Below are 12,643 nucleotides of genomic sequence, written 5' to 3' on the forward strand. Positions count from 1 at the left end.
ACAAGAAACGTATCAAAGAAAAGGACAAATTTCTTTATAGCACTTCACTAATTCACACGGAAACCCAGCTCTGTCAATGACTATGACAGAATAAACAATGAGCTCCTTCAAACACAGCGGGATAAAAATGGAAGGTATGGCAAAAAACAAAGACAGCAATTCTATGAAAGTTTGTTTTTGTATGAAATGTAAGCTGTTCAAATAGAAGAGGGGAACCACGCCAAGCAGCTCTTCTCTATGAATCCACAACCAAACCACAAAGAAAGCCATTCATACCTTCACCTGCAGTAAGTAATGATCTTTCTCCTTCCTCTTGATGGCAGATGAAGTCAGGAGGACTCCTTGCGGGTTAACTTCAAAAGCCTTCTCATCATTTCCAGTTACAATAGTAAAGAAGAAGGGTGGACCGTTATGGGAAGAATCCTCATCTGTTACTACCAGCTGCAGCACGCTGAAGCCCACTGGCTTATTTTCCTGCACAAGATTAGAAACAAAATTAAACAAAAATCCTGGAACACAGCCAAATCTATACGGGACAGACACATGAGTTTTCTATAATATAAAACACATACAAAACAAAGCCTTACTGCTCTATCCGAAAGGAAGAGAAGAGAGGCGGAGACGGGAGTGTGGTGGTGAGGAGGAGGGAAAGGAGAAGGGGTGTAGCAAAAAGGGAAGAAAAAGGAGGCTGACGAAGGAAACATGGTAAGAAAGGACGTGTGAGGAGGAAGAGGGAGGAGGGGAAGCAGAAACGAGGAGGAGTGGGGGACAGGAGGAAGAGCAGAGAGGAGTAGGAGTGTAGGAGAAGAAGAGGACTGGAGGAGAAAAGGAAGAGACGAAGCCAGGCGTGGTGGCTCATGCCTGTAATCCCAGCACTTTGGGAGGCTGAGGCAGGCGGATCACCTGAGGTCAGGAGTTCAAGACCAGCCTGGCCAACGTGGTGAAACCCCGTCTCTACTAAAAATACAAAAATTACCCGGGCGTGGTGGCAGGCGCCTGTAATCTCAGCACTTGGGGCTGAGGCAGGAGAACTGTTTGAAGCCAGGAGGTGGAGGGTGCAGTGAGCTGAGATCGTGCCATTGCACTCTAGCCTGGGCAATGAGTGTAACTCCATCTCAGAAAAAAAAAAAAAAAAAGAGGAAGAGAGGAAGGAAGAGGAGGAGTGGGGAGGAGAAAGAGAAGAGGTTGACAAGAGGAGGAAAAGTGAGAAGGGGGAGGAGGAGGAGTAGTGAGGAGGAGGGGTGATGAGGAGGAGTGGCGACGAGGTGGAGGGAGGAGGAGAAAGAGTGGAGACAGTGAAATGGGGAGGAAGTGGAGTAGGGAGGAGGTTGGGGGAGGAGGTGGAGTGGGGAAGAGGTAGAGTGGGGAGGAGGAAGAGGAGGAGTGGAGAAGAGGTGGAGGGAGGAGGAGGAGTGGGGAGAGGAGTGGGGAGGAGGAATGGAGAAGAGGTGGAGGGGGGGAGGAATGGGGAGGAGGAGTGGGGAGGAGGGAGGAGTGGGGAGGAGGGAGGAGTGGGGAGGAGGAAGAGAAGGAGGAGGAATGGAGAAGAGGTGGAGGGAGGAGGAGTAGGGAGGAAGAAGAGTGGGGTGAAGAAAGTGGAGTAGAAGATGGAGCGAGAAGGAAGGATTGGGGGCTAGAAGAAGAGCAGGAGGGAAGAGGAAGGTCAAGAGGGGGAGGAGAGGGCAGAGGAAAAGCACCAGTGGCAGCAGGTCTGATTAAGCAATAAGCTCTTAGGAATCCTAGAACAGTAAGAATATCTCAAAAATCAAAGCACGGGAAGAAAAGAGATAAAAGCTTGGCTTTATCTTTAAAATGCTCATCTTTTAATATTGATAGCAACTTCTTGAATTCTATGTTTCCCATTTTTCTAGAAAGAAACCTTTGGATAAGAAAGAAAAGCAACAGAGGCCAATGGAAAAGCTCATTTCAAAGAACCCCAGGACCCCCTTGGCACTCGAAGCCCACCTGGATAATGACACTGTAGTTTCCCCTGGAGAAGACGGGCGCGTTGTCATTGACATCGGACACATCGATGTTCACGGTCGTCGTGTTGACTCTGGGTGGACTGCCATTATCAGAAGCTTGAACCGTGAGCGTGTAACCTGAAATCTTTCCAGGCAAAAGACAGAATGCACGTTCATTTTCATAAGGCCTACAGAGCTCCAATGAGGAGTGTCCTCCTGAGAGTCCTGACGGGCAGGTCCCAGTGAGCTGCCACTATCTGTTGCATCCTGCCTGTGGGCGATGCCCTAACCTCCTACAAACGAGTGCATGCAAGTAACACACATTTCCCAACAGCAAGAATTACCAATAATGATTAGATTCTCTGATGCCTCTTAAATACGTACTTGTTTTGTAAAAGTGTTTTATCTTGCAGTTCTATTAACAGAAACTAAGACATAAAAGTAATACAAATGATTAGGACAAGAAGTTAGCATATCTCAAATGCTGTTGCTTCGTTAAGATGGCAGCAGCCTTCCTTAGGGCCCCAGGTTTGCTCTCAGTGGAAGTAGACAGACATGAGCTGCCTCCCGCACCTTAGTGCTGACTCATTTCCAACGCCTCGGGACACTCCAGATCACCCTCCCCCTCAACTTCACACTCGGATTATACTCAGCTGCCTAAGTCCCTCAGGATTAGCTTGTCAGGACCTCCTACAAAAGAAAGAAAGTCAACTGAGATAGCTTCTTTTTCAGGGCAGTTCCCTATAAAGCTCTGTCTTCTAGAATGAGTTGTGGGAGAAGCCAGAAAGCTGGCTAGATCCCAGAGTATGTTCTACAGAACGTTAGTCCTGCAAGACGCTCCAATGAAAAAGAATTCTGCTGGCGCGTTAGCTTGGGAAATACCACAGGCTAGCTCCTTTGGTATCTCACAATGGACAGAAGTATATTAAAGGATCTGGGTTCTTTAGTCAAAGATACTAAATTTATTCTGCCCCACAGTGGGGGCAATCCTAAGCATGCTTCCCAAATCCTTAGAAAGTCTCTTCTCAACATTCACACATCAAAGGAGAAATTAAAGAATTTAATGAGGTATCTCATCACTATCTCCCCCCAAATTCCTTTAATCTTAGATACACCCATTATTCTTCTGAAATTTCATTCTTTATCATCACCAGTGTCCTTCTCATTCCCAAATCGAAGGCTTCTTTTGGTTCTCCTTCACAGGCCTACCTCTTTGAGGTAGTTCCTGCTCAGCTTCCCTTCCTGGACATAAGTCTGCACAGATGAGTGAATGGATGGATGAATGGATGGATGGATAGATGGGTAACTGGATAGGTGGATGGATAAATGGGTGAATGAATAACTGTATAGATGGGTGAATGAATGGGTAAGTGGATACATGGGTGGGTGGGTGAGCAGATGGGTAACCACATAGATGGGTAGATGGATAACTAGATGGACAGGTGGGTAGGTGGATGGATGGATAACTGGATAGATGGGTGGTGGGTGGATGGACACATGACTGGATAGATGGATGGGTGGGGTGGATGGATGGGGAAGTGAATAGATATGTAGATGGGTGAGTGAATAGGTAACTAGATAGATGGGTAGGTGAACGGGTGGGCAGGTGAGTGGGGAGATGCATGGGTGGATGGATGAATGGATGGATGACTGGATAAACGGGTGGATGGATACTGGATAAGTGGGTGGGTGGATGTTCAGCCTTGCTGCCTCTCCTCATTTGTTCATATTTATCTCAATCCCTCATGTCACTTCTATCAACATCTCCAAGGGCAAGTACCGTATCTACACTTAGGGTCTTCCAGTCTCTAAATCTGACTACAATCTCCAAATACTGGCTGAGTAATTCTGCTGAATATGCTATTTCCCTTTAAAAACCAGCATATTGAAAACCACATTCATTAGCCTCTCCCATCCCTTACACGTTTATACCTCATAACTTTTCTTTAATGGTACTACCCAGTCAAAGCAAGACCAAAAAATCAGGCTGCCTCTGACACCAATGCTTTCTACACGGAGCCATATCTAAGCTTTGTGGATTCTAATTTTTCCTTTGCAAATAGTTTCTTCATTTGGTATTCATAGACACAAAAATCCACCGGTGCTCAAGTCCCTGATATAAAATGGTGTAGTATTTGCATATAACCTATACACATCCTCCCAAACACTTTAAGTCATCTCTAGATTATAGTACCTAATACAGTATCAATGCAATGTAAATGGTTGTTATACTGCGGGTCAGGGTTGTATTTTTTTTGTTGTTGTATTGTTATTTTTTATTGTTTTTATTTCTTTTTCTGGAGGCAGGGTCTCACTATGTTGCCCAGGCTGGTCTTCTATTCCTGGGCTCAGTGAATTCTCCCACCTATGCCTCCCATGTAGCTGAGACTATCGGAGGAGGCCACCACACCCGACATTTTTTCTTTTCTAATACTTTTCGATCCATGGTGAGTTGACTTCACAAATGCAGAATCTGCAGATAGAGGGGAGCAACCGACCTTCCTCAGCTCACAAATGCTTATACCCTAGTGCCTGAGGCATCAGGTCCAAACCTCTGGTCCTGGTTTTCTATGTGGCCAATAACCTGTGTGTAAAATACCTTCCTATTTTATCTCGCTCTACTTTCTTCTTATGATTACTCCAATACAACTGGGTAAAGTCCCCTAAATATATTTCTTGGCTTCTACCTGCATGCCTGTGTCCATGCAATTCCTCGCTGGAAATTCCCTTCTCTCAACCTCTATGATTTTCCAAACCTCTGCTATTATTTAAAACCCAGCTTCTAGCTTTAGGAAGTGTCTCAGAACACTGGAACCAACAGTAATTCCTTCCTGAATACAAAGCTTTATTATCCAAACTTCATCCTAGCATGGAACACATTTCTCACATTGAGATCTTCATAGTGTCATTGCTTTTCGAGTGTTTACATGTTGCCGTCAGTTCTCGAGGCGGTCAGTCCTGCTCACACCACGCCCAGCAGACAAGAGCACAAGGCATTTCTAGTTATTGATGTGGTGATTTGTAAACAATGTAAATCAACCTTTTTCACTTACCGTTTCTCGGTCGAGAAGTCTGGTCACTTTGACTTCTCCCCTGACGGGGTCAATTGTGAACGAGCTTCCCTGGTTGCCATCTATAATTGAGTAGTGGATGTGGCTGTTGGAAGGTCCATCGGCATCATCGGCCATAACCTAGAACACACCACACTCCTGTTTAGGAGACAGCTAAGAAGAGGCCTAAACCTATTACACAAAATTTGTGATATTAATAGCTTATCTGTTTCTTTTTGTTGTTGTTTTTTTTTGAGATGGAGTCTTGCTCTGTCACTCAGGCTGGAGCGCAGTGGCACAATCTCGGCTCACTGCAAGCTCCGCCTCCTGGGTTCACACCATTCTCCTGTCTCAGCCTCCTGAGTAGCTGGGACTACAGGTGCCCGCCACCACGTGTGGCTAATTTTTTTTGGTATTTTTAGTAGAGACAGGGTTAGCTTAGCTGTTTTAACACAATTATTCATAACAAAGTCAGCAATCGGTTGGCCTAACAAAAGACACTTTCAAATCTCCAAAATATTTACAAAGGCCGCTACAAAAACTAGATTGATTTTACTAAAAACTTTTGCAAAGATCCAGAAGATACACAGTTTTCACTGTAGTGGGGAAAAAATACACACCGTGATGACAGATTGCTCAAGAACGGCATCTTCACTGATGACTGTCGTGTAGGTGTCTTGGCTGAACACAGGGGTATTATCGTTGATATCTGTTACATTAATGTTCACAGAGGCAACGTCGCTCAGTGAAGGCGTGCCTCCATCAGTGGCCTCTACTGTTAGGTAATACTCATGAGAGCTCTCATAATCCAGATTCTCAATGATAAATACGGCCCCTGAATAGAAATCAAAATTACTTCCAGCATTCTGCAATGCCACCACATTTTCCCACTATGACTGAAATAGATGAATGCTTTTGAGTACATTTAGTTTTCACTTCAAAAGTTTACTTACCATTTACGTATGTTTCCTATTTTCTTAATTCAACAATTAAAAACTATGAATCTGCCCATCCCTGGATCTTTATTTCTCTTAATTTTCATGATATTCTTCATGATATTTAAATTGCTTTCCCCGTCAACACCACGTACATCCCTGCTTATTATAAACATGATGATTGTATCATCCCTTCCATACCATAGCTCACTCCACTCTAGTTTAATCAACAAAATAAAAACGTAAAAATTCTATTGTGTCTTTCAGTTTCATTTTCTGTCTCATCTTTTTAAAATATTTTCCTTCTCATATTTTTAAAATGGAGATTTATATCCTTTTAACTTCTAGATAACCCTTTATTTACATCCTCTCATTTTTAAAAATCCCTTTTTTAACAATTCCTTTTAACATCTTTCACATCATTCTAGTCCTAAAGAGCCCTAAAAATAATTTTATTATAAATATAAATTATACAAATATAAATTTATATAATTTATATAATATATAAATATAAATTATATAAATATAAATTTATATAAATTATATAAATATAAATTTATATAAATTATATAAATATAAATTTATATAAATTATATAAATTATATAAATATAAACTTATATAATTTATATAAATATAAATTATATAAATTATATAAATATAAATTATATAAATTATATAAATTATATAAATTATATAAATTATATAAATTATATAAATATAAACTTATATAAATTTGAATGGAGCAACTTTCTACACTGTTTTAAGACTTAGGACTACTTTAGGCCACAGGTTAGCAAGATGATGAAGCATTCACGCAGCAGGAGTCAGCAGTTCCTATGCCTTTTGAGCTTGTTGGCAGTCTTTCCCTAAGTGTGATTCAAAGTACTCCAACTGTTATAGACAACTAGCATGATAACGAAGTCAACTTAATATATTATCAGAAGCCCACTACAGAAACTAAAATAAAAAAGACTGGAATTACTATTTCACTTGGGAAGTTACCATCCATGAGTCTGATTACATAAGGACCTCTACTATCCCCTATTCCTATCTTTACTAACTTGCTATACCTTACATCTCAACTAAACTAATAGAACATGCTGCTTTGATTTTCTATTTTAAGTTAATTTGCTTGTATTTTATAATGAACATGCCCAAAATGTATTAAGTAGAACTATAATCTGAAGTCTTCCAAACAACATTCAATCCCACTGTAAATAACTAAAAGAAAACTTGATTTACCTTTTTTAGAACATCTACTGACAACACATGGTCACTTAATACAAGGCAACGTGGATAAGCAAATCTAGTTTTTTTGGTGGAATGAAGGGTTTCCTCTCAGATACATGGTAGGTTACCTGTTTTAGAATCTATGCTGAATTTCCCATGTTCATTTCCACTTATTATTGAGTAGGTGATTTCTGCATTTGCTTCAATATCCCGACTTGCTGCATACACTTGAAGAACTTCAGTTCCAACAAGAATGTCCTCAGACACGGTGGCACCATATTCACGGTACTCAAACACAGGGGGGTTGTCATTTATGTCAAGAACTGATACAACCACAGTGCCAGTGGCAGTCAGCCTCCTTGGCAAGCCTTGATCCACAGCTTTCAAAGAGAGGGTGTATACTGCCTGGAGTTCTCTGTCCAAAGGTTTTTCTAACTGAATAATTCCAGATAATTCGTTAATGGAGAACTGCCCATCAGCAGAGTCAATCAGTGAGTATAAAATCTTCCGATTTAATCCTGTGAAGACATAAAAACACGTCAAAACATTTTAAATAAAAAAGTTTAACACTTTTTTTTTTTGAGATGGAGTCTCCCTGTCGCCCAGGCTGGAGTGCAGTGGCGTGATCTTGGCTCACTGCAACCTCTGTCCCCCAGGTTCAAGCAATTCTCCTGCCTCAGCCTCCCGAGTGGCTGGGGTTACAGACACACTGTAATTTTTGTATTTTTACTAGAGACGGGGTTTCTCCATGTTGGCCAGGCTGGTCTTGAACTCCTGACCTCGTGATCCACCCGCCTTGGCCTCCCAAAGTGCCAGGATCACAGGTGTGAGCCACCGCACCCGGCCAACACTTTTTTTTTTTTTTTAAAAAAAACAAACAGGTAGAAAATTTTTTTAGAAGGGTAAATGCTAATATACATTATTTGCAAATTTGTATGACTATGACCTTTAAAAGGTAAACTCTTTTGATTTTTGATTAACAACTTACTCTGTTAAAACAAATGTAAATATAATTTCATGGGAATCTGGCTTCTTAAGACTATTTCATATAGGAGCCAATAATACAGTAGCTAACAAACCTTTACAAATCAAATCTGTTTATCATTGAGCTTTGGTGACAAAGATCTGAAAAGCAACATTTTTGCTATTCTTCAGAAATTCTCAGAATCAGAGCATGAGTATCCCTAAACTGAAAATCTGAAATTTGAAATGCTCCAAAATCTATTAACTTTATGAGTGCAGAACCGATGCTTTAAAAAAAAATGCTCATTGGAGCATTTCGGATTTCAGATTTTTGGAGTTGGGATACTCAACTGATAAGTACATAATGCAAATATTCCACAATCTGAAAAATATCTAAAAATCCAAAAATACTTCTAGTTCCGACTATAATAAATAAGGAATACGCAACCTGTGGTATGACTGAAGAAGTTATTCTCTGCTATCAAATGCTACAAATATACATTCTATAGTCCAATTTTCTCTAAAAAAATTTTGAAAGGTTCGTAAACCTATAATAAAGCATTTGCTTCCATTATGTTGCAATGAGGCTAAAAGCGCTCTCTGTCCCCAATGGTTTATTTACAAAATAACACATCACTGATTAATTCAATGGGATATGAAGATCAGTTAATATTCAGTAACCAGAACTTTAGATACCTCACAGCAGTAGGTTCACTGGGCACAACTTTGGAACTTTAAATATTCATTAAAAATTAATTAATTATTCTAAAGATTTCCTTCCACAAGGAAGGGCTATGGAACATGCATGAGGTGGAGTGAGTGGCACAGGCTGAATCTGGGGTGTGTTTTGAAACAGAGGCTCCTAGGATCTCAGTAAGCAGCGTCAGGCAAGAGCATCCCCGGGAGATACCTGCGTCGGCATCCGTGGCCTGCACTCTTGTCAGCAGCGTTCCGGGCTCTGTGTTTTCAAACACGGTGATGGCATAAGGATCGGCAGAGAATTCGGGGGCATTATCGTTCACGTCTTCTAGCGTGAGCACAATACTGGCTTGGCAGAATCTTCCTCCTCCATCTGTGGCCCTGACGAGAAGATGATAAACAGCTTGCTCCTCACGATCAAGGGGGGTTGACGTTTTCAGTTCACCTACAAACAAAAACAAATGGACTCACTTGTAATTTAAGACGTGACCTGCAGTTGTACATCTTATTTCCTCCCCTTTTGTCTTTCAATTACTTAGTCTGAGTATTCACAGCCTTCCTCTTGAGACCAGTATTATCAATGACAGATTCAACAGCTGCAAGAGGCAGTGAGCTCCAGGTCTCCAACCCTGCCAGGTGCTAGCTCTTTAAGTCCTGCAGGTCTGAGGCCAGGGCCTCTCACCTTGTGTATAAGATTGCACAGGTGAAACAGCTACCAAATTTACCAAAATTTAAAAAATGTTTAAATTGACTCAAAAATTAGATTCACATGTTCACAATTAGTTCTTTAGGAAGAAAATAAAAAGGCTTAACAGGAAACTTAGTTGATCCCAATTTTACCAAAATACAAAAGGAAAACAACTCTATTTTAAAATAAATAAAATCCCACAAATCATTTTGTTTATGAAAATTCTAAATTATGCTAAGTTATAAATTTATGGTCACCAATTCAAGAAAATATGCTATTTGGATAAAAAGCAGAAAGCTTGAGTTATATTTTAACTTCTGAGGGTTTTTTTTTTAAACAAGTGGTATAAACGCCTTCTAAATTTTAAATCCTTTGTTCAATTAGGTGATATTCTTGCTGTTTTTTAAAAAATCTCACCTCGAATTTTACGCACTAAATTGCTGGTAAGATTTCTAAGAGATGTCAACTTCGGAGCATCAGAATACATTTGAAAAGGGCAAAATGTAATTTCAAATTTTGTGTGTGATCTAAAATCACCCACATATATGATACTGTTGGAATATACAATTTATTTTGTCCCAAACTCCATCATTACCTGTGTCTGGATTTAGTTTGAATTTTTCTGCACCTGAACCCAATAACGTGTAAGTAATTTCAGCGTTAGAGCGGATGTCTGCATCTGTAGCAGAGATCTGCATGATCAATTTTCCAGGAAGGACGTCTTCAGGAATAGTGTCTGAATATAAAGTCTGCAAAGAGTTTAAACAAAAACGTTACATAAAAACATTAACAGGCAGCACAAACATCAAGGGAATAACGGAAAAGAAATCATTCATCTTTGACCACAGAAAACATGGGAAATGACTAAAGATAAAATCCCAAAAGCTTTGTAAACGATTTTTCTCATAAAACATAAAACACATGTGAAACAAGGAGGAGCCGTGGAGCAGCCACCAGCTCCACATCCCTGAAAGAGCCTGGCCTGACGTTTAACCTACAAAATGCTATTATATGTCATTAAGCTGATTTCATATTCAAATCCTTATGAGAAAACGTAAGTACTAATCGAAAATGTAAGTAGTGCTCCGTATTTACCTAAAAACTGCAGAGAATAAATATCTGTCATATCATATCTGCTTATTTCCAAATACAGGAATTTATTTTTTGCAAATGTTCCTAACATAAATAACTGCAGTTGAGAGAGAAGCAAGTTTCATGTTATGGGAGAAAACGAAGATTCTCGAAGGCCACAGAAGGGACTCTGATGAAGGCTGAGGCCCTTCTACTGCCCTGCGTGATCCTGGTGCCCTGTCTTCAGCCCCTTCTACTGCCCTGCGTGATCCTGGTGCCCTGTCTTCAGCCCCTTCTACTGCCCTGCGTGATCCTAGTGCCCTCTCTCCTCACATCTGCCCTCATGCTCAAACACGGTGAACACTTGTTTCCAGTTCCAATTATTTAGAAATCCATGCCATAAATTAAAACCTAAGACAAAAATATTAAGATTCTGTTGATTTTCTTAATCTGAACTCAACTACCAGTGAAGTACTCATGGAAAAGTACTCCATGAAAAACGACTCAGGAAAAAGGGTATTTCATAATAGGATGAATTTAAAGGATCTAGTGTCCCAGTCTTACTCCTGAAGATGATAGAGTATTGTATTGAAATAATATCAAAGGGCTAAAAAACAACCAAAGACAGTTGCTGTAAGAGAGAGAGAATGTCGCACCCCTTCTGAAAATATAAAGTACAAATAAGAACTGGAATTAACTCCTCATCCCTCAGAAGTTCCCCTTCCCCTCATGACTGAATATAAGGGTTCTTCCATCTTAAGTCTTTCCCTGAGAACAGCCCTATCACTTTCCACAGCCACAAGCATCTCAGACTCACAGAACCTGTGGTGGGTTCCAACTCCTCCATCCTCTTCACAATCACATTCCTCTCTACCCAGCCTTCTCCTGGCCCAGCACATTCCTCCTCCCTGTCACTCTCGGCCTTCTTCCCTGGGCAGGTCTATTTCTTCATCACTTCACTCTCTGATCTGCCATCAGGCATCCATCCACGTCCTGCTACCAAGACCGCCACCTACACAGCATCACGGGACCCAAATGGTCTGTTTCGCATCCCAAACATCCCAGCTCCACTCGCCACCCTGCCTCCCCAGAGTCCTCTTCTCCCCAACCCAGGGTGGCACTGCCTGGTGTCCTCCGCTTCCTTCTAGCTCAGCCCCCTTCTCCCTTCGGAAATAGCTCTCTCTTCTTTTTCCCTTTGTTAGTATCCTCTCAAATGAAGTCAATTTTCAGCTATCCAGAGACAACGCCAAGTTTCCACACCTTTCCCTAATACCCACCCAACATCTCGCCATCTCTCAATGTCTAAAAAACATGGTCAACTGTATGTCTCATTACTTTAGCAAACTGGAATTGGAACTCAACACGGAACACCTCTAAAACCAGCCCCCGGCTCAGACTCCTCTTTGCCACGGCCTTGGTCGCTCCCGCTACTCATGTAGAAAGTCGGGCTCGATGGCATGCTGGCTGGCTGTCACACCAGACGGTCTTCCTTGGTGGTGGCTTTGGTCCTTTCACTCCTTCCCCACCTCTGCCTTTCCAGGGCCCCCTTGCATCCACTCCTCCCTGTCTAAATAATGGGCACGATGCTTCCAAACTAAGCTTAAGGAACTCGTCTCATGTCATCTCTACCTTACCGACATAAAAGGCTCCAAAGTCCCTATTTTCTCTAGGATCAAGTTCAAATCCCCTGGAACGACCGCCACTGCCCACTGTAATCCAGTTCACCCTTTTCCAAGACTCTCAATGCAGACTCCCCACTTCTGGCAAACTCAGTGGCTACTCCCACAATCCTTCCTCACACTCCACGGCCCCTCCCCACCCACTCCTGACGACCCACTTACTGCCCCCCGAAGCTGAGCCAGCCCTTTCTCTGGGCAGCCCTTCTCACCCTCTGGCCCCAGGGACCACCCCTGCTCGAGCCACATGCCCTCATCTAACCTTGGAGGGAGCAGCCCTTCCTACGTCTACTTTTAGTTCTCACTGAATGGTGAGCCGCGCAGATGCAGGAAGCATGCTGTCCACCTCTGAGCTTCTCCAGCGTG

General features: G+C 41.8%; 1 protein-coding gene across 5 annotated transcripts in view; it reads right to left on the reverse strand.

The window, feature by feature from the left end:
• FAT1 (FAT atypical cadherin 1) overlaps window positions 1–12,643 on the reverse strand; it is a 140,040-nt gene that overhangs the window by 16,323 nt on the left and 111,074 nt on the right. For all 5 annotated transcript variants that reach the window (XM_031010082.3, XM_055385839.2, XM_031010081.3 and 2 more), the window contains exons 12-18: window positions 10,126–10,279; window positions 9,054–9,287; window positions 7,309–7,698; window positions 5,635–5,849; window positions 5,018–5,155; window positions 1,966–2,109; window positions 277–474 (exon numbers count right to left, since the gene is read on the reverse strand). In XM_031010082.3, the coding sequence (XP_030865942.3) occupies window positions 277–474; window positions 1,966–2,109; window positions 5,018–5,155; window positions 5,635–5,849; window positions 7,309–7,698; window positions 9,054–9,287; window positions 10,126–10,279 (1,473 nt within the window). The remainder of the gene's footprint in view (window positions 1–276; window positions 475–1,965; window positions 2,110–5,017; window positions 5,156–5,634; window positions 5,850–7,308; window positions 7,699–9,053; window positions 9,288–10,125; window positions 10,280–12,643) is intronic.

Source organism: Gorilla gorilla, chromosome 3 (assembly GCF_029281585.2).
Source record: "Gorilla gorilla gorilla isolate KB3781 chromosome 3, NHGRI_mGorGor1-v2.1_pri, whole genome shotgun sequence".
Classification (NCBI taxonomy): Eukaryota; Metazoa; Chordata; class Mammalia; order Primates; family Hominidae; genus Gorilla; species Gorilla gorilla.